General features: G+C 46.4%; 1 protein-coding gene across 7 annotated transcripts in view; it reads left to right on the plus strand.

The window, feature by feature from the left end:
• Nucleotides 1–26965, plus strand: part of AMOTL1 (angiomotin like 1) — a 92828-nt gene that overhangs the window by 44594 nt on the left and 21269 nt on the right. For all 7 annotated transcript variants that reach the window (XM_079973489.1, XM_079973488.1, XM_079973493.1 and 4 more), the window contains 5 exons: nt 10913–11053; nt 12581–13499; nt 18814–19111; nt 20566–20710; nt 22232–22321. In XM_079973489.1, coding sequence (XP_079829615.1) covers nt 10913–11053; nt 12581–13499; nt 18814–19111; nt 20566–20710; nt 22232–22321 — 1593 coding nt within the window. The remainder of the gene's footprint in view (nt 1–10912; nt 11054–12580; nt 13500–18813; nt 19112–20565; nt 20711–22231; nt 22322–26965) is intronic.

Consider the following 26965-nt stretch of genomic DNA (forward strand, 5'->3'; position numbering starts at 1 on the left):
ATTGGGAGCCGCCCAGAGTGGCTGGGGAAACTCAGCCAGATGGGCGGGGTATAAATAATAAATTATTATTATTATTATTATTATTATTATTATTATTATTATGTTGGGCAAAAGACTCCTGCATTGCAGGCGGTTGGGCAAAATAACCCTTGGGGTCCTTTCCAACTTGACAATTCTACGAATCCAGGATTGAATAGGTGTGTGCGTGCGCATGAGAGAGAGGCTGGGGACAGGGATCTGTTTTCTGAGCATACATCCTGGTTTGCTTGCACAAAACTTACACAGCGCCTAGTCTTTACTGAGTCCTTATTCTGATTTGTTTGTGGTGAGGTTACACAACAATGCTTGTTTATTCTGATTTCATCCTTTATGTTAATCATTGATTCCACACTTTTCAGTGCATTTCACAATCGCCACTGAAAATAAACGAATATCGGGCCTTGTTGCACCAGAGCGATAGAGCCCCTTAATTCGCTTCAGTTGTGTAAACTTAAATTTCTGGTGTGGAATTGAATCCCTCCCCCTCTGGAGTCAACTTGGGCGAGAGAGAAACTGAGACACAATAGCGGCAAAGAGCAGGGTCTTTATATCAGTAGCACCAAGGCTGTGGAACAAACTTCCTTCTGTGTGGTATAGTGGTTAAGAGCGGTGGACTCGTAATCTGGTGAACCGGGTTCACGTCTCTGCTCCTCCACATACAGCTGCTGGGTGACCTTGGGCTAGTCACACTTCTCTGAAGTCTCTCAGCCCCACTCACCTCACAGAGTGTTTGTTGTTGGGGAGGAAGGGAAAGGAGAATGTTAGCCGCTTTGAGACTCCTTCGGGTAGTGATAAAGCGGGATATCAAATCCAAACTCTTCTTCTTCAAATCCAAACTCTTCTTATAGCTCTCCCTCTCTATTGACTTTCCAGCAAAAGTTAAAACTAAAGTTTCCAGTCATTTGGCCTTCAGTACAGCTAGCTAGCTAGCTTGGTTGGTTGGTGCTGTTTCTGTTGTTCCCTGTCTACAGGTTTTGTTTCTTTTGTTTTTAGGCGTGGGGAGTAATTAGGATGTTTTTGTACACTGAGTTTGTGTGAAGGTGGCTAACAGGTTATTCTGAATAAATAATAATACAATCAGATAGTAATGTTTGTCCTAACAACAGGGCATCTGGCTCTATGTGGTTTCTGTGGATTCAGTTAAGTTTATTTACTTAGGCAGTTTTGTTATTTCCAAATAAATAAAATTAAGAGGGGCAGGGGAGTGTACAGAAATTGTATATCGCAAATCAGGTCATTAATTAAAAATATATAGCACTGTGCTCAGTTTAAAAATGAAGTTTATAGTTTGTGCTGGCCATCTGTCATGAGATTCCTGCATCGCTGGGGTTGGTCTAGATGACCCTCTGGTAACTTTTCAACTCTATGCTTCTACCATACTGGCATTTCTGCTTTTACACCGTTATTATCCCTCCAACTCAGACTGCTGTATGTACCCTAAATCTCTCCTGCATCTAGCCAACCCACCTCCAAATTCTGCAAAATTTTGTTCTTCAGCAAGCAGAACCATGTAAAAAAGGAAATATTTGTTCTTTCTCCCATTGATGATCTTGATATTCTTAGAGCAGAGTTTTAACCACTCTCCCAGCTCAAGATAATAATAATAAGAAATAACGATACTTACAGTAATTACCGTTCTGTGTATAACACACTACAGTTTAGGTTGCTTCTGTGTGCTTTGTAATAGCGGGTACCAAATCCCTTTCAAAGAGTCAGATATGAATGGCTAGGATTGCTTTTTCTAAAAAAAAACAAACTCCTGCAAGCGGGAATGGTGTGGTTTGCATAAGAAAAACCACACACTGGTGTTAACAATGGGCTGGCTAATTGCAGGAACAATTCTAAGTAAATGATCCTAAAAAGGTCTTTCCTTGGCAAACAGCCTGAAAAAAGAGAGAGAAAAGAGCAGGCAGACTCTGTGTTGACTGCTCTAAATGCCAAACATACAAGAGGGATTATCTTCCATTATTTACTTCCAGAGTTCTTTCTCGCTGGAAACTGCAACTGAGGTTAAAAGGATTCAGGCTGCAGCTCAGTACAGAGAAATCTAGTTTGGTGCAGATGAATGAGGCAGAGAGCATTTTAGCACACTTTGCACACTAAAGTGATATGGAAATGATTGGCAGTGGTGACTACAGTGATTATAGTATTCGTCCTTATTAATAAGCAGGGTGGGTTTATTTAAATGGGTGGGCTGGGTCCTGACTAACAGTGCAATCTAAGTTCTATTCAGTTCAGTGTGGGGTAATTATTTACTATATTTCTGGGCTGCCCTTCATCTGTCAGGATCATGCGGCAGTTAGCCATTGCCCTCATGTTGTTTTAACACGAATACTTCATATTTTTTTTTGCTGTATTTCCTCTGTTGTTGGTATATTCAGAGGCATGCCCTCCCTGATCCTAAAAATAGTACATTATTATTGTTAGTATTACAGTGGTACCTCGGGTTAAGTACTTAATACGTTCTGTAGGTCCGTTCTTAACCTGAAACTGTTCTTAACCTGAGGTACCACTTTAGCTAATGGGGCCTCCCGCTGCCGCCGCACGATTTCTGTTCTTATCCTGAAGCAAAGTTCTTAACCTGAAGCACTGTTTCTGGGTTAGCGGCGTATGTAACGTGAAGCGTATGTAAACCAAGGTACCACTGTATTAGTATTAGTATTAGCATTTCTATACAGTTTTTTTTATTATTTTTAAGGGGGGGGGATCTCAATCATGCCCCAGAAGCATTTCCCTTCATTAATTTGTCTAATCCCCTTTCAAATCCATCTAAGCTGGTGGCCACTGGCCATTTCTGCTTTCTTCAGAAGATTAATTTGGTAGTTGTGATGTTGCACCAGACTATGCAGGGGTGCGTGCTCAAAAAGCCCATCTGAGCCGATGTGTGGGTGGATGAAATGAAATACTACAAAAGATTGCTTTTATACTTGTTTCTTGGAACATGAGCCAGCTGTGTGTATGGTTTAAAAAGTGTAGATTCCGTGTTAGCGTTCTGTGTTTTATGCTACAATGGGTTTGTTTAAAAAGTAAAATTAGCTCCTGAAATGAACAAGGACACATTCAGAATAGTAATTTATAATCTTGTTTGTGTCGTGCTACTCAGAACTAGGTTATTCCTCTGTAATAAACAAAAACCAGCCCTTATTTTCTTATGGGGGACACAAGAGCCCTTATAGAGTCCTTTGTAGGTTCTCCACCGGTTGGAGAAAATAACAGAGGCCAACCAGAGAATATTGAGAAGCAAAGCTGCTAGTAAGCCTGATCTTTATTGATCTGTTGCAACAGGGTGCTCCCCTCACATGCAGGAAAGGAGGAGGACCCAGAACAAAGGTGTGCCCACCCTTATATAGACATTTTAAATTGCCCGCCCTGGAGTCCAAGACCACCCCCTGAAACATCATACATACATCACAGAAAGGGTTTACCTCAAGACTACCCCCAGATACATCATACCTACATCACAGAAAGGGTGGTCTACAACAGAAATCTGAGTGCGTTGTTTATCTCCTGTCTGGCAGATTACCTGTTAATGGTCCCTTGATTGGATTACTTGGGGAGCCTAGCCAGACTTTTGTAATGATAAATACTTAGTTCCTGAGCCAGGTCACAGGCTCACCCTATTCATACACAGACATACCCTTAAGACAGGATTTGTGAACAAAAAGACAATGGGAAGGCTTTTCCATTTTCCATCGACCTTGCAGAGAAATATTTGAGGTCAATTTGGGAGGGACAAAATGGTTTCAGGACTTTTTCTGTGGGGTTCCAGACATGTGGCCTATATATGCAGTTATGAACATTTATTATATATATAAAAGACCTTAAATTTTTTTTATTTCACCACATAGCTGTGTGATTTTGACACAGAAAAGTGCAGAATGAGCCCAAAATTCAGAGTGGGTTGGTTGTAGCTGACCTAGCTCTGCAGCCTTGGCCTAGCTCTGAGGCAGGTTTGGTTTAGGTGTGGACAAGGATTGGAAAGTCCAGGAACATGGGTATGGGGAGGGACTTGGGAGTCAGGCACCAGATCAAGCAGTTATGGAGCAAAGGGTCACAGGGCAGGCGCAGAGAGCCATGCAGAAGGCTCTGGGGTAGTAGCAGAGGGTTGGAGAGGCCAATAGCCGCTGTCAGGTCAAAGGCAAAGTGTACAGCCCAGGATCCACCATCTGAGGTAGCAGTCAGGAAGCAAGAGAAATAGGGGAGAGTCTTTGAACTCAAGACAAGTTGCTCAAGTTCGGCTTGTTGTGTCTTGATGCCTTTTAATGTCAGCTGACTCTCTTCAGGCTTGAATTGCAGCCTAGACAGCATCCATTTATCCCAGGCATTCCCAAACTCGGCCCTCCAGATATTTTTGGGACTACAATTCCCATCATACCTGACCACTGGTCTTGTTAGCTAGGGATGATGGGAGTTGTAGTCCCAACACATCTGGAGGGGTGGGTTTGGGGGTGCCTGCTTTATCCCAAACTAAGGCCTAGTCTGCCCAACTTCTTGCAGGTGTGTTGGAGTGCTGGGGATCCTTCTCCACAGCCCTTTTAACGGCTCCAATGTGGTAGATTACCCTCTCTCATCTCTTGGTCATTCTCTAGCATGACAAAGAGCCAGGAGACCAGAAATCGGCTTTCTGACCTGCCTCAGTGGATGGCTGAAAATCTACAGCAGTCAGTATTTCACATGTAAATTGTTGACAGTGTAAATTTTTGTGTGTGAAAAAGTGCAACATAAATGTTGACAGTTGCATAAATATTATATTCAGCATTCACTTATGAATGTCTACAAAGCAAATCAGGATCGTCAGCATTCAGATACAGTCACCAAATTGCTTAATATGGATGATGAGTACCTTGCTTGTGTAAGATAATGTTTGCTGATATCTGTTGGGTGTATAAAATATTGTATTACGTTGGTGAGATGTCCCTGAGCACTTGTTCCCTAGTGATATGTATGTGGATTCTAACATGCAGTTTCAAAGTCTTTCCCCAACCCCATTGTTTTTCCTTTTATTGGAAAACACAGTCACAAATATATTGAATTCCAGGAATGTTTCAGCCTTACTGCCCTTGGGAGACAAGCCTTCTATATATCCCAGTCGGGATTCAGGCCTCGTCATGGGACTGAAACTGCCTTGGTTGCACTGGTCGATGATCTCCGGTGGGCTAGGGACAAAGGTGAGAGCTGTTTCCTAGTTCTGCTGGATCTCTCAGTGGCGTTTGATACAATCGACCATAACATCCTTCTGGACCGTCTAGAGGGGTTGGGAGCTGGGGGCACTGTCATACAGTGGTTCCGCTCCTTCCTCCTGGGCCGTGTTCAGAAAGTGGTGTTGGGGGATGAGTGTTCAGACCCCTGGGCTCTCACTTGTGGGGTGCCTCAGGGTTCTGTCCTCTCCCCCATGCTTTTCAACATCTACATGCAGCCTCTGGGAGAGATCATCAGGGGGTTTGGGCTGGGTGACCATCAATATGCAGATGATACCCAGCTCTACCTTTCTTTTAAATCAGAACCAGTGAAGGCGGTGAAGGTCCTGTGTGAGTGTCTGGAGGCGGTTGGAGGATGGATGGCGGCTAACAGATTGAGGTTGAATCCTGACAAGACAGAAGTACTGTTTTTGGGGGACAGGAGGCGGGCAGGTGTAGAGGACTCCCTGGTCCTGAATGGGGTAACTGTGCCCCTGAAGGACCAGGTGTGCAGCCTGGGAGTCATTCTGGACTCACAGCTGTCCATGGAGGCACAGGGCAATTCTGTGTCCAGGGCAGCTGTCTACCAGCCCCATCTGGTATGCAGGCTGAGACCCTATCTGCCCACGGACTGCCTCGCCAGAGTAGTGCATGCTATGGTTATCTCCCGCTTGGACTACTGCAATGCGCTCTACGTGGGGCTACCTTTAAAAGTGACCTGGAAACTACAACTAATCCAGAATGTGGCAGCTAGACTGGTGACTGGGAGTGGCCGCCGAGACCACATAACACCGGTCTTGAAAGACCTACATTGGCTCCCAGTACGTTTCCGAGCACAATTCAAAGTGTTGGTGCTGACCTTTAAAGCCCTAAATGGCTTCGGTCCAGTATATCTGAAGGTGCATCTCCACTCCCATCGTTCTACCTGGACACTGAGGTCCAGCGCTGAGGGCCTTCTGGCAGTTCCCTCACTGCGAGAAGCCAAGTTACAGGGAACCAGGCAGAAGGCCTTCTCAGTAGTGGCGCCCGCCCTGTGGAACGCCCTCCCACCAGATGTCAAAGAGAACAACAACTACCAAACTTTTAGAAGACATCTGAAGGCAGCTCTGTTTAGGGAAGCTTTTAATGTTTGATGCATTACTGTATTTTAATATTTGGTTGGAAGCCGCCCAGAGTGGCTGGGGAAGCCCAGCCAGATGGGCAGGGTATAAAGTATAAATTATAAATTATTATGATTATGATTATGGCTGGGACACATCTGGAGACTTAGCATACCTGGGGTGGACACATGGCAGGTTATTTAGGTGCAGTGGCTCACTAAATGGCTTGGACAATTAGTTGTCTGTATGTGTGCCTTTACATATAGTGGCTTGGGGTTAGCTAGCATAAGGAAGCTCATGGAAATAAAGTTTCCCATGTCCTCCTCTCTCCATCACTACATCTGATTTTGTTCAGGGCCAAGTAACCCTCCAGAGCAGGGGTCAGCAACCTTTTCCAGCCGTGGGCCGGTCCACTGTCCCTCAGACCATGTGGTGGGCAAGACTATATATATATTTTTTTGGGGGGGGGGGGAGATGAACGAATTCTTATGCCCCACAAATAACCCAGAGATGCATTTAAAATAAAAGCACACATTCTACTCATGTAAAATCACGCTGATTCCCGGACCGTCTGCTGGCCGGATTGAGAAGGCGATTGGGCCGCATCCAGCCCAAAGGCCTTAGGTTGCCTACCCCTCCTCCAGAGAGATCATAGGAAGATGCAGTCAGCTACAATGGGATGGGAAACTTTTCTCAAGGGCACCATGATCAGCCAATGTAACCCAGCTAGTTTTGCCATGACTTGATGATTATTGTCTTGCGGTAACATAGAGGCAGGATTTTCACTGGTGACACCAGTGTTGTGGAATGCTTTCTCTCTTGAAACAGGAGAGGCCCCATCTGTGTTGGCATTCTTCCGGCTCCTGAAGGCTCACCTGCTTAGGCAAGCATTCCCCTGAACTGAACTTGTGGTTTTATTGTTTTAACTGTTTTAATTGTTGTATTAATTCCATATCGTATTATTCCAGATAGCTTGGTCCCACCCCCAACCTAAATCCTGGCTTTGCCCATGATTCCTACATTACAAGTCTACATAGCTTTTGTAAGATATTTCCAACATGCTTATGTGAGTTTGATGAAGTTGGTTGATTTGGCTGAATACCGTATTTTTTGCACCATAACACTCACTTTTTTCCTCCTAGAAAGTAAGGGGAAATGTCTGTGCGTGTTATGGAGCGAATGCCTACGGGTGGCAGGGGGGGGTCTGCTGCAGTTGTGAGCAGAGGATCCATGGTTCCCCTTCCTTCCCTCCTCCGTGGCTCGCTTTGAAACAGCAAAGCGGGAGAAGAGCCGCTGAGTAGAGAGGAGAGAGGGACAGAGAGCCTGCTTGCTTTAAAGGAGCAAAGTGGGAGAGGAGAGGAGCCGCTTACACGAGTGTAAGCGGCTCCTGTCCGGTTGGCTCCTTTAAAGCAAGCAGGCTCTCTGTCCCTCTCTCCTCCCTACTCAGCTCGCTAAATAGCATTATTAGCAGCATCCTTCTCCACACACCCCATGCGTGCTCCTTGTCCCTTGAGTGCTTTTCCTTCCCTCCCCACTTAAAATGTGGTTACAAAGCATGGATCCACATGGATCCTCAGGATTTTTGCACTGGGTCACCCCAAATTCACCATCAGATCACATAGCATGTCCATGGCTACATCTTGCACCAAAAAAATCACACACCCACTGTTGCCTGGGGTCGCCATGGATCAAAAACGTGGTTACAAAGCATGGATCCACATGGATCCTCAGGATTTTTGCATTGGGCTACTCCAAACTCACTGTCAGATCACATGTCTGTGGCCACAGCATGAACCACAAAAATCATACATCCACTGTTTGGTTTAGAACATTTTTTTTCTTGTTTTCCTCCTCTAAAAACTACGTGCGTGTTATGGTCTGGTGCGTGTTATGGAGCGAAAAATACGGTACATAGGGATGAGATACTGAGATCAGCTGCATCAAACCAACTTGCCTCTTTGTTCAGCTGTGGTGTGTTTCCAAACCAGCTAACACCTACATTGTGTCTAGGAGAGTAAGGCGTGTTAACGTTAGCTGCCCCCGAGGCCATAGGAGAGCCGTCTTCTCCTATCCAGGGTGCAATTCTGATTAAAAGGATGTGAGTCAGCTTGAGCTGGATTTACGGCTGTCTCTCCAGATGCTAAGGCTGGCCTCCTTCCCCATAATTCCCAGCTTAAGAAACAATGCTATAATAAAACTCTTGCCCCCTTTCATCAAATGATTAAAGAATAAAAGGGAGGGGTTTTGCAGTTTGAGAGACTGGGGAGAAGGGAGAGGGAAGCAGACTTAGAAGGCAAGAAATTCATTTGTATTCATTTCCTACTCTGCGTCTGATACAAGAATCCCAAATTCTGTGCATGCTCACGCACACATACATTTTGGTGAGATGTAATGTGCCACTTCAATAGTTGGCACACCCAGACTCCACTGAGATAAGCTGCTTTCCTGCTGCAATATTTTTTTTGTCAGTAGAATCAGATTTGTGAGGGGTTTCCAGGCTGATTTGCTTGCTGTACTCGCTTAATCCGTGATCAGTTGATCGCTCACTTGACTACTGGATTACATGGCTTGATTGCTTTTTGACTCTCAGCAAAACGTATTGTTACAAAAGTAATGTGACGCCCCCATGTTCTGCAAGATTCCTGGGGGTTCCAGGCACTCACTACAGGGTCCTTTGGAGAACTGAGACATGGCGGATAATGTCATAGCTTTAAGAAATATGGTTTATTCACCTATTTATACCTTCAGTCTGCCTGCAGGGAGTCCAGATCTTACAGCATGTTCATTTCAGGAGGGGTTTGTCCCCCACAGCAGTGCAGCCTTCAGCCAGCCTGCCCAAGATGGATCCCAGTCTTTCTTATTCCTTCTTCCCAGAGCACCCTGCTAAAAACTCTCTTTCAAAGCCATTGTTATCTCTTTCATACAAACCAAGGAATGTTGTCTGTGCAATTTCATTCTAGGGTTCTAAACTTATATGGTTACTGCAGTAGATAATGAAATCAAGAGAGGGACATATTCCACTGGGACTGCCATAAATTCAGCAGTCTGAATTTAAATATTACGGTGTCGTAAGACAAATCGGGCGTGTTTTCTCTTATATAAATTGTCAACTTGCTGAAATAGAGAGTTTATATCCAAAAAATAAGCAAAGATCACGTTCATGAATGGCACTGTGAATGGCTTTTTCCACTAATGCTTTTTTAAAAGTGTTAAATTAGTTAAAATAGCATGTAAAACAGGGAATGGGCAATATTAATTCAAAACAATAGTTTCTGGAAATTAAATTTCCTTGTGCAGATGCAGGCAATATATCCATATAATCAGTTATTCTTGTGACAGTGGCTTCTGGATAGTATAAACGTCCAGCATGTTATTTTACAGGCTGTTGTCCAGATTTAAAGTTTATGGACAAGAACATACCTTATATACCTAATTGTACTGCAGTAAGAGGTGTATGTGCATCATATATGTCTGTGTGGTATTTTGGACATAATAGGAAACTTGAATGCTCCTCCGTCCTCTCCTCGTACCTTACTGTGAGGAGATCAGAAGCTTCCACTTCTCCATTGAAGCAAACCACAGTTCCTTGAGTTCAAATGTACAGGGAGCTATGGTTTGTTAGACCAAACCCAGATTAAATCACGGTTTTACATCTTGGCTTGTCCTGAACCATATTTTAAACAAGGGATTGGAGTTATGTTGGACTCCAACTCCCATCAGCCCCATCCAGCATGGCCAATGATAAGAGATTATGGTAATTGTAGTCCAACAACACTGAAGGGCCACAGGTTCCTCAGATCCCCAGACTGAGATACTCTGGATTGTTTAAAAACAGAAGTTGCTGATCTCCTTGTGGGCACAAAAGAGGGGAAGGTTGGAGGCTGTGGATAAGCCTGAGACTTGTTCATGTAATGGGAAACCCTGGTTTCCTACTGCATCTGAATTGACACAATGTCTGTTTTGATAAAAAAAAATATGAAACCAACCAAAAGCACTTTGCTTGCTTGCAGTAATAATGATGTAGTTTTAATATGTTGCATGTGGACGTAAAGTTCAAATTCTAAGCCCACCCAAGTCCTAATCCAAGGCTGCGATAGCTTGGGAACTAAGCCATTAGCAATCAGAAGAGCGGTGAGTCACTTGGCTTCAAAAACTCCATTGTAATTCTAGAGCAGCTCAACCACTGACCAGCGATGTGAGTTTTCCTTGAAAATTTAGAATTGGAAAATACTGGGAGCTGCCAATAAATTAGTGACCATTTCTCTATCATCTACTAAGTCTTTGAACGCTTGCCACTATGGCTTGGGTACTCACCCGCTCCGTGACTTCCCTGTTACAGTTCTGTGGCAAGGTTGTGTTGTTTGCAGTAATATGTGTTTCTGCATGCAGCCTTTTATGTAGACAGACATCTGAAATGATTCACTGAGAAGTATGTATACAACGGATGTCTTTGTTGGGGGCTGTGAAACAACGCTTAAACATAATTCAGAAACCACAAGTGTGAATCACTTTAGGAAAAGTGTTGGGGTATTTAAAAAAAAAACAAACCGTGACTAGTTCATGGATAAATATTTTTTTCTTTTTCTTTTCTCATAGGCCTCCCATCCATTTGCTACACTTCCAGTACTCCTGCCCAGATACTGGAAGAAACTGGCTGTCTTTACACGGATCCTCAGCTGTTTGGCAGCAGGCGGGATGGTTCACCGTTAATGATAGACTTTGTCAGCGATACTGAAAGTAAGTTCTTGGTGCTTGTAAAAAACCCTGCTTTCTAGCTGCTTTTGTCAATTGAGTTTCACACTGGTTTGTTTTGTTTTTTTGGACAAATGGCTTTCTTCAGATCCTTGTTGACGTTGAGCCTTGCAAGTGGATCATTATACAAAGGAAATTGGGACCCAGGTGCAGGACAGAGAGGGCACTTAGGTTTAATCAGAAGCAATTTGGTCCCTGAAGAGCAGAGGTGGGGAGTCCCCAGACCACAGCCCAGATTTAAACCACCAAGCTGCAGCATCTGGACAGAGGTCTCATCAGTCCACACCCCGTCAAATGACGTTCTTGAATCCCTCTTCCCTTGCACCTCCCTGTTTAGTACTGGCCTTACTCCTTGATCAACAATTGAAATTCACCAGGCCCATTTTGCAGCTGGCTATCGTCTACTTGGGGACGCAGGTGGCGCTGTGGGTTAAAGCCTCAGCGCCTAGGACTTGCCGATCGAAAGGTCGGCGGTTCGAATCCCTGCGGCGGGGTGCGCTCCCGCTGCTCGGTCCCAGCGCCTGCCAACCTAGCAGTTCGAAAGCACCTCCGGGTGCAAGTAGATAAATAGGGACCGCTTACCAGCGGGAAGGTAAACGGCGTTTCCGTGTGCGGCTCTGGCCCTGGCTCTGGCCAGAGCAGCGATGTCACGCTGGCCACGTGACCCAGAAGTGTCTCCGGACAGCGCTGGCCCCTGGCCTCTTAAGTGAGATGGGCGCACAACCCCAGAGTCTGTCAAGACTGGCCCCTACGGGCAGGGGTACCTTTACCTTTACCTTTACCTATCGTCTACTTGAGACCAAGTGAAGATGCCCAGGCGCCAGGACGGCGCTTGACATCTCCACCATCTGGAGGTGCATGACTGGGGATCATTGGATCTGTTTCCACACACTTGCAACACATCCTGTAGATTTCTATCCGTTCTGTTTCATCTGAATTTCAGGAGCCCAAAGGTTGTATTGAAAAATATGACTTTAGAGCTGTCTGGCCCCAAAATGACAACAAGGCATTCCATTTTGGCAACTGTAACCCTGGTTTAAGGAGCAATTTGGCACTTAGCTTATACAGTCATACCTTGGGTTGAATATGCTTCATGTTGAGCGTGTTCGAGTTGCGCTCCGCGGCAACCCGGAAGTAACAGAGCGCGTCACTTCTGGGTTTCGCCACTCGCGCATGCGCAGACGCTCAAAATGACGCCATGCGCATGCGCGGAAGCGACGAAAAGCGACGCGTGCGTGCACAGATGTGCCATCACTAGTTACATTTGCTTCTGGATGCAAGCGGGGCTCCGGAACGGATCCCATTCGCATCCCGAGGTACCACTGTATATCTGAATTTCTAACGCTGCACCTGACATTTGGCTGAGTTATGAACTCAGGTTGGCAGTAGGATAATTGATGGAGGAAAAGGCCATGCAGGATTTCTCCGTCTTCCTCATTCAAAATAATCCAACCTTTCCCTTTTTTGTGTGTCTCTTTCTTTCTCTGCCTGCCATCTTTTCTCTTGCTTCAGCTGAAGACCCCCCTTGCAACTTCCACCCCCCGAGCTTCCTCCAGGTTTCAGAGGTGGAAATGAGAGGTTCGGAGGACGTTGCCCCTGGCACTGTGTTACAGCGGTTGATCCAGGAGCTGCGCTATGGCAACCCGAGCGAGAACATGAACCTGCTGGCCATCCAGCACCAGGCCACAGGGAGCGCGGGACCATCCAACCCCACTGCCAGCACGCTGCTTTCTTCTTCTTCCACGGAAAACCTGGTGCCCGAAGACCCACAAATGGTCCAGCAGTCGGCGCGGCAGGAACCACAAGGCCAGGAGCATCAAGGGGACAGCACTGCGATGGAGAAGCAGCCCAGGGGCGCCCAGCCTCAGCAGAACAATGAAGAGCTGCCAACTTACGAAGAGGCCAAAGCCCAGTCTCAGTTTTTCAGGGGCCAGCAGCCCAGCAGCGCCGCTGGGGCAGGTTTTTACATGGCTGGAACCTCCTGCCCGAAATCCAGAACGGAAGGGAGGCCAACGTTGGCTCGAGCCAACAGCGGACAGGCGCACAAAGACGAGGCGCTCAAGGAACTGAAGCAAGGCCACGTGCGGTACCTTAGCGAGAGGATCATGCAGTTGTCGCTGGAGAGGAACGGCACAAAACAGCATCCGCCTGCCTTGGGGAGAAGCAAAGGATTCAAAGCGGGAGGGCCGTCCCCTCCTCAGTCCACCAGCAAAGGTGTAGATCCAAGGGGCCCGCCGCCGGATTACCCGTACAAAAGCAAGCAGGTGGTCTCTCCGGTGAGCAAAGCTCAGGAGCACGGAATGTTTTTTAACGACCAGCATTCTGGAGTCATCCAGGAAGTGGTGATGCCCTCCTATTCAGCGCCCCAGGCAGCGAGGAGCGAAGTAGCTGTTGTCCGTTATCAGCCTCCCCCAGAGTATAGCCTGACTAGGTAATGTTGAACTCCTTGCCATCTTATTGCCTTCCTTTCAATCTTTTGGCGGAGGTTTTGCTTTTTTTCTAAAGTTAAGTAAGACTCCAGACTCAGGGTGGTTTTCAATAGGGCTGGGAGGTATATTGATATATCATCCATATCGTGACAGTGGTTTCATAATTTTGGACCTGGCAATATATTGCAAATCATGATGTGTGTTAGGGCTGGGTGGCATATCATCTAAAACTGGTTTGAAGCCCATATCACGATAGCAGTTTCATAATTTTTGACCTGCAAATCATGATGCATGTGCGTGTGTGCATGCATTGCAAAAATCATGATGCGGGAAAAGCCATGAAGCCAGCCAGTGCTTTAACATAGCTCCATATTTATTTCAGATGTTGTGATATTTCAGTACAGTTGTACCTTAGTTTTTGAACAGCTTAGTTCTCGAATGTTTTGGCTCCCAAACACCGCAAACCTGGAAGTGACTCTTCCGGTTTGTGAACTATTTTTGGAAGCCGAACGTCTGATGGGACTTCTGCAGCTTTCAATGGGCTGCAGTAGCTTCCTGCCGCCCATCAGAAGCTGCGCTTTGGTTTCCGAATGTTTTGGAAGTCGAACGGACTTCCAGAACGGATTCCATTCAACTTCCAAGGTACAACTGTATATCACAATGTTTAGCTAGTGATATACTGCGATGTTGAAAACTGAATGTCGCCCAGCCCTGGTATTCAGTTACGCAGTAGTGCAACAACTCTTAACTACTGTACATAGCATAATCTCCTCACCTACTTCTCTCTCCACATGAACCCTAAATGTGCTCCAGGGGTTCCCTCCACATTTTGGAGCAGATTTAGGCAGGTTGCAGGGAGAGGAGCAGGTGGGCAAGTTAAATTGTCCAGCTCAAAGCCATTGGTTCTAGAATAATACCGCCCCAAAGGGCAAAACAAACCTTTTGTGTACTGCTTGTGTACTTTGTAGATGTGCAGCAGGAGTGTGTTGCTTATTCCTCTTCTTGCATGATTTCCCTCCCTACTCCTCCCCACCACCACAATCCTATCTCTGAGTATCTTCTCTCTACTTGATGTGGTAAACATGCAACTGGGACCCAGAGGAGTTAACATCCCAGGAGATGGGATTCCCCATCAGAATGGTTCCAAACTACAAGAAAAAAGATTCCACCTAAACATTAGGAAGAACTTCCTGACAGTAAGAGCTGTTCGACAGTGGAATTTGCTGCCAGGGAGTGTGGTGGAGTCTCCTTCTTTGGAGGTCTTTAAGCGGAGGCTTGACAACCATATGTCAGGAGTGCTCTGATGGTGTTTCCTGCTTGGCAGGGGGTTGGACTCGATGGCCCTTGTGGTCTCTTCCAACTCTATGATTCTATGATTCTAGGAGAGAAGCAGTGGGCAAAGGGGTGGGAATTGCTTCTCCCTTCTGTTTTACCTCTGCAACACGATGCCTTCCTCCTGCTGTCTTTCTAATGGGAAAAGCGTTGGGTATATTTGTAGGCCACACTCCCAGGTTCAAGTGGGGGCAATGGGCAGTAAGCTCTGTGCGCTGAGTTTTTGGATCAGGTCCATAGTGCTTTGCAGCAATACGTTTCCTGAAATGGCAACCTGGGACACAGCCCCTCATGGCTCCTTGGCTGCTGGTGTTGTGTTCCTGAAGCGTTTGCATTCCGTCTGATCAGCACATGTTTTGAGTCTCAGGCAGCAACATACGGAGAGTTGGGTGTGTGTTTTTCCAGCCAGAAAAGCACGGCTTTCAAGAGAAATGCGAAAAGCCCTCTTTATGTAAGCGAGGTAGCGACAAGGGAATGAGGAGAAGGAAAGGAAAAACAGGGTCAGCTTCGGTTTACAGTCTCAGGAAGTTGTAAGAGGATTCCATCGGCAAGTCTCCTTTCAGACGGAGGATTTTCCAGGTGTCAGGCACATGGATGCCGTGCGCCTCACGCTCCAGTCTCAAGCCATGTGTGCTGAATGGGACATCTCCTCCGGTTGTGTAAAGACCAAACCAGACACGACGTCAGGAAATCTGTAATCAGATTTCCTGAATGTGTGTGCTTTTAAGATAAAAGCGCCATAGCCCAGTGGTCAAGCACATGCTCTTCATGCAGATATCTCCATGGCACTCCCAGTTAGAAGGATAAAGTACATTGGTACCTCGGGTTAAGTACTTAATTTGTTCCGGAGGTCCGTACTTAACCTGAAACTGTTCTTAGCCTGAAGCACCACTTTAGCTAATGGGGCCTCCTGCTGCTGCCGTGCCGCCGGAGCATGATTTCTGTTCTCATCCTGAAGCAAAGTTCTTAACCTGAAGCACTATTTCTGGGTTAGCGGAGTCTGTAACCTGAAGCGTATGTAACCTGAAGCGTATCTAACCCGAGGTACCACTGTAGCTGGGTCAGGTGTGGGACGCTTTGGCCCACAAAATATTGCTGGCTTGGAAGTCCCATCAGCTTCAACAAGCATGGACAGGGATGATGGGAGTTGTAGTTCAGCAAAATCTGGAGGGCCAAAGGTTCCTCACACCAGATGGAGGGCTCTTTTTTTCTTCAGCTGGAACTCAGTTCTGGCACCTCTGAGAGAATGAGGGAGGTGTTCATGGTCAGTTCCGGCACCTCTTCCCCCCCCCCCCCCGAAAAATAGCACTGAGTGTAGTCTTCTCTGCCTGACTTACTAGAGAGTCTCTGTTTGTCAGAGAAGTCAATACTGGGCTAGTGGGAAAAAATTATCTGACCTAGAATAAAACAACTTCCTATATTTTGGGTGGGAGGGGGGTAGGTCTATTAGTAGCATCCGGGGGTGATTTATATCAGGAAATTTATATCAGGTGATTTATATCAAATCACCACTAGCCTGTCTCTGCAGCTGCAATCTGATTCAAGGACCTCCACAGCTGTTTTGACCTACAAGGGGGTGCCAGTCAGCGCGGGGGAAAGCAGCATGACACTGAACCTTGCATGATTTCCATTCAGCTGCTCACCTAGGTGAACTGGCAACTCACCCTAGGCAAGCAGCAAATGGCAATGGAGGATTACATTAAAAAAAGAAAACCTTTACAATGGAAATGCTGCTTCTTACTTGGTTCAGGGTTAGTTGTTTAAAAATAAGCTGTCGAAAGAGACTGGCTATTTGCTGGATGTCTTTTTGCTGGCGAGAGAGACTGGCTATTTGCTGGTGGGGAGAGTTAGGTCTTTCTAAAATGGGTTGGCTTGTTATGGTGAGGTGTGTCAGTCTCCTTGTACGGACAGGCTGAGACTCTGCACTTAGCAGTTTATATATACAATCTGAGGGAAAGGCTTCAAAGGCAGATCTGGGACAAATGTGGTTTGTAAACAGGGGAAGAGGCACTATTCATTCCGAAGAGGAACATGTTTAACAGCTGCACATCTAAAGGAGCAATACAAACCTCAAAGAAAGGTTCGCTGGCATGTTCACATGTGGACCCATGACTATTTCAGCCCAACCTATGCAGAACACAGTCCCCTATTTAGTGCAGAGCACAAGGCCTGGTTCTGTTTTTCTAGCTAGGAGCAGGACTGTGCTTGCTTGTGTTTCCACATGATTGCAGATAAAGTGGCTGCATGCACAGTTGTACCTTTAAAAGATATTTGAAGCACATATCCCCATCAGAGAATTATGGGCACTTTGGTTTGTTAAGGTTTGCTGGGAATTGTAACTCTATGAGGTGTAAACTACAGTGCCCAGAATCCTTTGAGGCAAAGAATGCCCTTCAAATGTGTTTTAAAGGTATACTGTGTACTAAACCACATGTTGTGGAATTTAGTTCCCTCAGCGTTCTTAAAAAAACCCACCCCCCAAAAAACCCCACCAATTGCTGCCTGTTGTTGCAGAGACAGGCTTGAAAATAGTCTGGCAAATTCCCGCTGAAATTTCAGCTGCCAGACAAATTTTGCTGAATAAGCTTTCCTAGTGGTCAGTAAGATTTCGCAGAATTCAGTATTTCTGGATAGAGAACTTGAGAGAAAGTCGCCTCCTGCTCTTTTGCGTTCCCTCCCTTGTCAGCAACTAACACCTTTCCCCATACAGGTAGGTAGCCGTGTTGGTCTGCCATAGTCAAAACAAAATAAAAGAAAAAAAATTCAAGAAAAAAAATTCCTTCCAGTAGCACCTTAAAGACCAACTAAGTTAGTTCTAGGTATGAGCTTTCGTGTGCATGCACACTTCTTCAGATACACTGAAACAGAAGTCACCAGACCCTTCTATATAGTGACCCTTCTATATAGTCCCACCTTCTCACTATATAGAAGGGTCTGGTGACTTCTGTTTCAGTGTATCTGAAGAAGTGTGCATGCACACGAAAGCTCATACCTAGAACTAACTTAGTTGGTCTTTAAGGTGCTACTGGAAGGAATTTTTTTTCTTTTATTTTGTTTTGACCTTTCCCCATATTTGTCCCATGCTGACCTCTCCCTTTCCTTACCCTCTGCTTTGTTGTCTCTCCAACTACTGGAAGTTGGATTGTAAAGTCCTTGGGGCAGAGACTTTTCCTTAAAAAAACAAAGTTACTCCGTACATACTTAGTGCTATATAGGTGTCGAGTTATATCGGTAACTAATATTATTATAACAGGTGGAGCTTGCAACAAAATGTTGCAGCATGGAGTGCTCCCATCCACTACTTCCACCCTTTCCCATCCCTTGCCCCCAACAGAATCCTGGGGACACCCAGCATGCTCAGTCTTCATTGGGCTGTTCTCTCCTCCCCGTCCCTCAGAATTCCTTTTGAACTTCTTTAAAAGTCTGCTGATACCTCCCTCTTGTGTGCAGGTGGTACTGTTTTGGCTACATAAAAATCCACACTTGGGGAAAGTGTTTCACTGTTCATGAATGGGATAAAGGTAAAGGGACCCCTGACTGTTAGGTCCAGTTGTGGACGACTCTGGGGTTGTGGTGCTCATCTCGCTTTACTGGCTGAGGGAGTCGGCGTACAGCTTCTGGGTCATGTGGCCAGCATGACTAAGCCGCTTCTGGTGAACCAGAGCTGCGCACGGAAATGCCATTTACCTTCCCACCGGAGCGGTGCCTATTTATCTACTTGCACTGCATACTTTCGAATTGCTAGGTTGGCAGGAGCAGGGACCGAGTAACGGGAGCTCACCCCGCTGTGGGGATTCGAACCGCCAACCTTCTGATCGGCAAGCCCTAGGCTCTGTGGTTTAACCCACAGCGCCACCTGCGTCCCATTCATGTATGGGATACTAAGCACCAATAAGCAGTCACTTCTGGCAGACTGACTGCTCACACTGCCAATGATCCGATTAATCTGTTCCCACCACTCATCTGTTTCCCCCTCCCATACAGCCGTCAGTGCCAGTCATCTTTTCCATCCCTGCAACAGCAGCACAGCCCAATGTCCTCGCAGGCCTCCTCTCTTACTGGCCCACTGCACTCTGCCTCTTTGCCGCCCCTCTCGATGACCATGGCATCTCAGTCCCTTCCTGCAACTCCGCCGAGCCAGCAGCAGGAGCAGCCGCTCCCTCCAGATGCCTTCACTATAGTCCAGCGAGCCCAGCAGATGGTGGAGATGCTCTCCGACGACAACGAGGCCCTGCAGAAGGAGCTGGAGGGCTACTATGAGAAAGCAGATAAACTCCAGAAGGTGCGTGGTGTGGTTGAGTGGGACTGGGCTTTGCGTCTTGATCCTCTTGGGTGACACAAGAAAAGTGTTCTGCGCCACTTGCTGATTGGGATGAACAGCACTGCCTGGTTTGGTCCAGAATATGATACATTTAGGGACACGTCTAAATTGGAACTTACATAGTGCAGCGGTGTGGGATCCAGCAAAGGTCCAATTCAATAGCATGGTCTGAAGGCACATGAGGCTGCTACCTAAGTAGGTCCAGGTCTGGTCAGTACTTGGATGGGAGACTGCATGGGAACCATGTGAGTGCTGCTTTGCATTCCATGATGGAAGGAAAGTGGGATATTTCAATGCGTATACTGCTTTGATGTCCCTTGCAGGACAGCCTTGGGAGAAGAAACAGCTAAGGAGCACTTAAGGCAGTTGGGTGGTGTCTTGTATGGCTCCTGCAGCCAAGCTGGTGCCAAACGGATTGCCCTGATTTCCTTTAGAGCGCATCAGCGAGGCCGAGAGGGGGTCTTGTTGTCTGGGCAGCCCAGGACCTGTAGACACGCTGCCCAGGCTTGCAGCTCAGAGAGGTCATTTTGGTGCAGCCCATAACACCAATAGGTATTTGCATGCCTAGCAACAACAAAAAGTGAATAGGTAAAGGTAAAGGGACCCCTGACCATTAAGTTCAGTCGTGGCTGACTTGGGTTGAGGCGCTCATCTCGCTTTATTGGCCAAGGGAGCCGGCGTATAGCTTCTGGGTCATGTGGCCAGTATGACTAAGCCACTTCTGGCAAACCAGAGCAGCGCATGGAAACGCCGTTTACCTTCCCGCTGGAGCGGTACCTATTTATCTACTTGCACTTTGACGTGCTTTCGAACTGCTAGGTTGGCAGGAGCAGGGACCGAGCAACGGGAGCTCACCCCGTCGCGGGGATTCAAACCGCCAACCTTCTGGTCAGCAAGTCCTAGGCTCTCTGGTTTAACCCACAGCGCCACCTGCGTCCCCAAAAAGTGAATAGTGGTATATAAATACTGGATAATATGATGTGATGTAAGTTGGGGGAACTGCTTGACTTGGTAGAATTCCCATGACCAGCAATGGCTCTCCATAGAGTTGCTGAGAATTTAAACCTGGGTCTGCCTGCTGGATAGCATGAGCTGTACCACTGAGCTGCGTCCTCTTCCATTGCTGTAGTCGCTTTCTTCTGTGATGGCTGGGGAGCTGGTTTCCTTCAGCTGCAGTAGGATTATTAATGCCTGTGGAGGAGTTGTATTTTTGGCATCATTGTAGGAGAATTCTTCCTGCGGCACAGTGCTAGTGTGAAAGTTGGCACACACTTCTGGCCACTGCACAAACCTCTCTTTCAAAAGTTTTGAGTCAATGATTGACATGCATCGCTGCCCAGCTTTTAATGGAAAGTTGTATGCTCTCCCTTTCTCTCTCTCTCTCTCTCTCTCTCTCTCTCCTCCAAACTTTTCAGTTTGAAATAGAAATTCAGAGGATTTCAGAAGCCTATGAGGACTTGGTGAAGACCACCACCAAGAGGGAATCGCTGGACAAGGCCATGCGTAACAAGCTGGAAAGTGAAATCAGGCGTCTCCATGATTTCAACAGGGCCTTACGTGGTATGTTCTTTTTACGAAAGGTCTTTTCATTCCCCTCCCATTGCATTTCTGTTTTGTTCCTGAATCCGCTATCAAATTCCAGATGGCCACGTCAGAGATTCTAACCGAGCAAACTGTTTTCCTGTAACAACATTTAGAGGTTATTGTTGGTGGAGCCATTAAAAAAGACCGTATTTTTCGCTCTATAAGATGCACTTTTTCCCTCCTAAAAAGTAAGGGGAAATGTGTGTGCATCTTATGGAGCAAATGCAGGCTGTGCAGCTATCCCAGAAGCCAGAACAGCAAGAGGGATCGCTGCTTTCACTGCGCAGCGATCCCTCTTGCTGTTCTGACTTCACTTCGCTGGAGAGGCGCTGCACAGCTTTCCTTCTTTGTGCAGCGCCCCTTCAGTGAAGCGGGAGGAGAAACAGAGCCCCTTCTGTTTCTCCTCCCGCTTTGCTGGAGAGGCGCTGCGCAGAGAGGGAGAGAATATTTTTTTTCTTGTTCTCCTCTAAAACTAGGTGTGTCTTATAGAGCGAAAAATACAGTATATATATTCCTGGACCTGGTTGAAAAATTGTACTTAAGTCTCTCTCCCTGCCCACCTTAAATTATGTGGAATGGGGTGCCCTCAATGGCTGCCGCAACCCTGCTTCAGACTCAATGCCTAACCACAGTTTACTGCCACACTACAGGAACAAGCCTGAGCAAGCCTTGCACTCTTTGTACAGCCACGAGATTGAAAATCTTTGCTCCCGTTTTCAGTTGTCTGCTGTTTTATTGAAACTGAGAACTCTGGTTTCCCCAGGCGGCTGCCCCATCCCCTCCTTACTCACATCAGCCTCAGCTAGCATGCTGGTGCTGAGCAGTGATGGGCTGTCATTGTCGAAGAACATCTGGTGGGCAACAGAGTGGGAAAATAACAGATTAAGGAAACAAGCCAGGATTGTAAACCAGGTGTTTTGGACCTTCTGTTGGTCCTCCTTGGCTTTATAGATCACTTTGGAATTATGTTATAACAAAGTCCCTGAAAGAATACAAGGGCTGTTCTTTTTTATAAAAGTCCAACTCCCCCTGCAAATCAATTTCAATTTGCTCAGGTGTTGCTACCAAATTTTAACAGCTTCAGTTACAAGTAAAAGAATAAAAAACCCCAAAGTTTTTAAAAAACAAAAGAGTGAGAGTCCATATTTTAATATTCAAATTGTTTGGATTTTGCATGGTGATTCATAACCAGGGCTGCTAGAGAGCACCAACCCTATGAGGGAACATTAGCATCCATAGGGAAGTTTGTGTAGAGAAATATACTTTTGGCCCTCAGACAGAGACCCTACAGAACAGAGTCCCTCCTTTGGGGGATGGAAATGCAGGCTGGCCGTCCCTGTTTTTCAGGACGATCTACATGTCTTTCATTATTGTATAGCTGGCTTCCCTTTCCCAAGATTCTTTTTATATCATGGTACATCTGGCAGGTCTCTTTATTCTCTGAGGTTGTCCATATGTATATGTTTATTCTTAAGCTGTTTCCCCTTCCTTGTGTAGAGCGATTGGAGACTGCCAACAGGCAGCTAGCCAGCCGAGAGTTTGATGGGAACGAAGATAAGGCAACAGAGGGTCTTTATGCCTCTCAGAGTGAGTACCACATTGATATATAGCGAAGATATGCATGTTCACTATGTGTGGTTTGTCAGAGAATGGAAGAGGTATTTGTTTGTGCTATGTTTTTAGCAGTTTTTTTTTAAAGTTGGAGGCAGGTTTCTTTCTAGCACACTTGTTTTACCGTGTTGCTTCGTTGGAGTTAGTGGTAGGTGGTGGTCAAGGGGGAAATTTAAATAAATATGTTGATGTCAGGGCGAAGTCTCAAGAGAAATATGCTTCATAGTGAAATGGAATTCATCTCTCCTTTCGGGATAATTCTGAATTCACACGGGTACAAATAAAAGGAGAACAAGGCCCTTTGTTTCATGACAGTTACAGATAGGTAGCCGTGTTGGTCTGCCATAGTCAAAACAAAAAAAAATTCCTTCCAGTAGCACCTTAAAGACCAACTAAGTTAGTTCTTGGTATGAGCTTTCGTGTGCATGCACACTTCTTCAGTGCTACTGGAAGGAATTTTTTTTGTTTTGACTTTGTTTCATGAGTTTTGAACAGGCCTTCAAAAGGATATTTCGTACCACAGCTCTGAGGGAACCACTTCTCAGGGATTTGTTCACATGTCTAGGGATGGAGAAGAAACTTAGGTTTGTTTGCATTTAAAATGAGAAACGACCTAATTCACGCATCTTGAAGTAATAAGTGAACTGAAGCATGGCTGGTCTTTGAAATTCACACTTTTTTGAATTTTGCAATGCTGTTCTGCAACCAATTTGTACTACTAGGGGAAAATGTGCATGGAAATGCATATATTAGTGAGAATAACACCTGAAAATGCATTATATTAGAAGAAATAGCTTAACAGTCACAACAAAATGTCTTTGCCTACCTAAATTAAGCTGCTGAAATGGGGGGGGGGAGGAACCTAACTAGGAATGGAATTTAAATTACTGTGAGTTCAGTTCAATTAGTTCTGATATTGAAAACAAACCTTCAGGCTAAGAATATGCCCAGAGGCACTCTTGTTCTGTAATTCTATCTGTATGTCTCTTGTGCCCAGCTCTGGTTGTTAGATCTTGGTGTTCTGGTCAACAAACAAGTAGATTTAAGCTCCCCAAAGTCTGCCCACCCCTGTTTCAAATGAGCTGTTCAGTGTTAGGTTGCTGTTGTTATAAATTACCTGTCCTTCACCTGAAGGCGGTCGGGCAATTAAAACACAGTGTTAAAAACAATTGAAAGCAACTCACAATCACAGAAATGAGGTGGGTCCTAAAAATATAAATGTCGTATTGGCAGCAATTCTTGTTGTGCATTATGGTTATTGAAGCATTGTGTTTAGGTTGTTTGTTATCCGTGAACATCTTTGAGCACAAATACATTTCAGAAAATGCAGTTTATAAATAAGCTGAATGTGACTATGACTAATCCTGGTTCTTTTCCGTGAAAGGAGCTCAGGTTTCAGGGCTAGGAATGACTGATGGCTAGTTACAACAGGGGCTCATGCCTCTCTACTGGTAGGTCTATGGCAGGGGTTCAGGCACCATGTTGTTCAGCCTTGATAACACCCTCACATAACTCTAGAGTACAGCCCTCCATCAGCTGCCCTGTGGAGCACAGCTCAGAGTCACTAAACTGTCATTTCAAGCGCTTAACAAGGCTCCTTTTGCTGTCCGGGGCAGACTGTAAAAAGGCAGGTCCATGTAGCCCCTTTTTCTGCAGAGGGCTACATTGAGGGCCAGTGTGGTGTAGTGGTTAAGAGCAGTGGACTCGTAATCTGGGGAACCGGGTTCGCGTCTCCGCTCCTCCACATGCAGCTGCTGGGTGACCTTGGGCCAGTCACACTTCTCTGAAGTCTCTCAGCCCCACTCACCTCACAGAGTGTTTGTTGTGGGGGAGGAAGGGAAAGGAGAATGTTAGCCACTTTGAGACTCCTTAAAGGGAGTGAAAGGCGGGATATCAAATCCAAACTCTTCTTCTTCTTCTTAACCTTGAGGACAGTCTGTCAAGGGCCATATTCTTAGGGTGGGCAGGGCCAGAGCCGGAGGTAGTTGGGGCTGTTCCAGAACCAAAAGTGGACTGGGCGCTCCCTTTGTCTGCCTCTCTGCCTCATTCTGCTACCCATTTCCCCATTGTCCCCCCCCTTGCACCCTATATGAAATCATAGAGTTGGAAGGGAACCCAAGGGTCATCTAGTCCAACCCCACTGCAGTTCAGGAATCTCAAATAAAGCATCCATGACAGATGAGTAGCCATGGCCGCACTAAGCTCATAGGGACCACCAGCACCTACAGGGTTCTTTGGCCGGTCCCTGCACTGCCAGCGCTGCTGTTACTGTAAATGGGGGGAGCCAGGGCGCCCAATGCAAAAATTAAAAGGGATGAGCAGAGCCCCCAACCCCCTCCCCGATGACATCAGGTCCACCGGGACTGGGATGGCCCTGGTGGCAATCAAACAGGAGGTCCAGAGAACAGAACACAGTGGAGCCACTCACACACCCCAGCCAAACACTCAGCAGCCTCCACCGCTATGGCCACTGCTGCTGCTGCTGCAGCCATCGAGAGAGAGAGGTAGGAGGGGACCGGGAGAACTAGGGAGGCTGCGTAGAAGCGCGCAGCCCAGTCCAAACCCGTCACAACCCAACCTCTCTGGTGGCTGGTGTGAGGGAAGTGGGCAGGGGCCCAATAGAGAACTCTGCAAAGGGAATCACTCCAGGAGAAGACGGGCACTGTTTGGGCCCGCCCTTGCCAGCAGAGGGGTGTCGCTGGTGGCTAGAAATGGACACAGGATCCAAAACTTTTAATTTCTTTCATATATACACACACACACACACATAGAGAGAGAGAGAACATATATATATATGCCTTTAAATATATAAATGTTGTTGTTGTTTAGTCGTGTCCAAGTCTTCGTGACCCCATGGACCAGAGCACGCCAGGCACTCCTGTCTTCCACTGCCTCCCGCAGCTTGGTCAAACTCATGCTGGTAGCTTCGAAAACACTGTCCAAGCATCTCGTCCTCTGTCGTCCCCTTCTCCTTGTGCCCTCCATCTTTCCCAACATCAGGGTCTTTTCCAGGGAGTCTTCTGTTCTCATGAGGTGGCCAAAGTATTGGAGCCTCGGCTTCAGGATCTGTCCTTCCAGTGAGCACTCAGGGCTGATTTCCTTTAGAATGGATAGGTTTGATCTTCTTGCAGTCCATGGGACTTTCAAGAGTCTCCTCCAGCACCATAATTCAAAAGCATTGATTCTTTAGCGATCAGTCTTCTTTATGGTCCAGCTCTCACTTCCATACATCACTACTGGGAAAACCATAGCTTTAACTATACGGGCCTTTGTTGGCAGATATATAAATATATTCTTTTAAATAAATAAAGGAATATATATTCCCATATCTATCTGTCTGTCTGTCTGTCAGTCAGTCAGTCTGTATCTGTGACAGTCCTGGGCATCCGGCTTGGGTCTCATAAAGTTCCACCATTTCTCCTTGTAACACAGCATTCACTGAACAACGCTTCTGTTCACACATCGCTATAAATATTGGTGCGGACACTTTCGCTTCCCTGTCAGTTCACGACCTGTGTGCAGTGATAGTTCCTTGAGACAGGGTCATATAAAACGGCAGGGATGTTTAGCATGCCTACCTCGTCTGGGCCAGACAGCTAGATGCTACAAATAGGAGAGAGAAGTATTTCCAAGAATAGAAAGAAAGGTTGTGTACAGGACCTCCTCAAGCAGGTCAAATTTATTTATATACTCTCATCCCTCTAGCCAGAGTTGAGGGTGTATCATGTAAGCCGTGGCCGCTGAGGTGGAAGGGAAGTCTGGTTTGCTAGAGTGGCTGGTAAACGATCACAGATTATGTTTGGTTTGTTGTGTCTTTGGAAGGGAGAATGAAAACTAAGGAACACCCATGCTTGAGTGAGCATTTAGATCTTGTATCCTAAGGAAACATTGCCATTGGATTTAGCTCATCCGCTTTAGAGTCCAAAAAAAAAAAAAGCTGTAAAGGCAGTGGGGATGGAGGAAGAGACTGCGTGGTCTGCATGCAGAACCTGGGCTGTCAAGGAACAGGCCTCTAAAATCTTAAGGATCTGTGCTGTGTCGCCGTGATCCTGTTGAGGGTTCTTTCACTTCGTCAAGGTCGAGAGGCCTCTGGGTAAATGTCTACTGCTGAATGAGCAGGCGAAAGGCTATCTGGTAACCCACAGCCCGTCCCAGGGCATGAGAGCTATTCTGGAATGTTTGGCAGCAGCTGAAGTGATGTGGATTCCTGTGCATTTAAGTGACTCGCAGCAAAGCTCACTTGAATGGCACACGGCTAAATAAAGCACAGCAACACCCACTGGGAAAGGACGTTGGTACTAGCGAAGCATCTTCAGAATCAACAGCTGGCATAAAAGAGTAGCAGCATACCCCACCGATACTTACATTTCTAAGAGCCAGTGGGATCTAATGAATGGTGTGTCAGGAGTGAACCAGGAAAGCATCAGTTTGGCAACTTCTCCATGAATCTCATTGGATCACTTTGGACCCAGCTGTTCTCTCTTAGCCCTGGGATGAGGAACCTTTGACCCTCCAGTTGTTGTTGGGCTCTCCTCAGCCCCTAGCCAGCTCCCTTGCCTTAAAGGTAAAGGGACCCCTGACCATTAGGTCCAGTCGTGGCCGACTCTGGGGTTGCGGCGC

Source organism: Podarcis cretensis, assembly GCF_951804945.1.
Source record: "Podarcis cretensis genome assembly, chromosome: 4".
In the NCBI taxonomy this organism is placed as follows: Eukaryota; Metazoa; Chordata; class Lepidosauria; order Squamata; family Lacertidae; genus Podarcis; species Podarcis cretensis.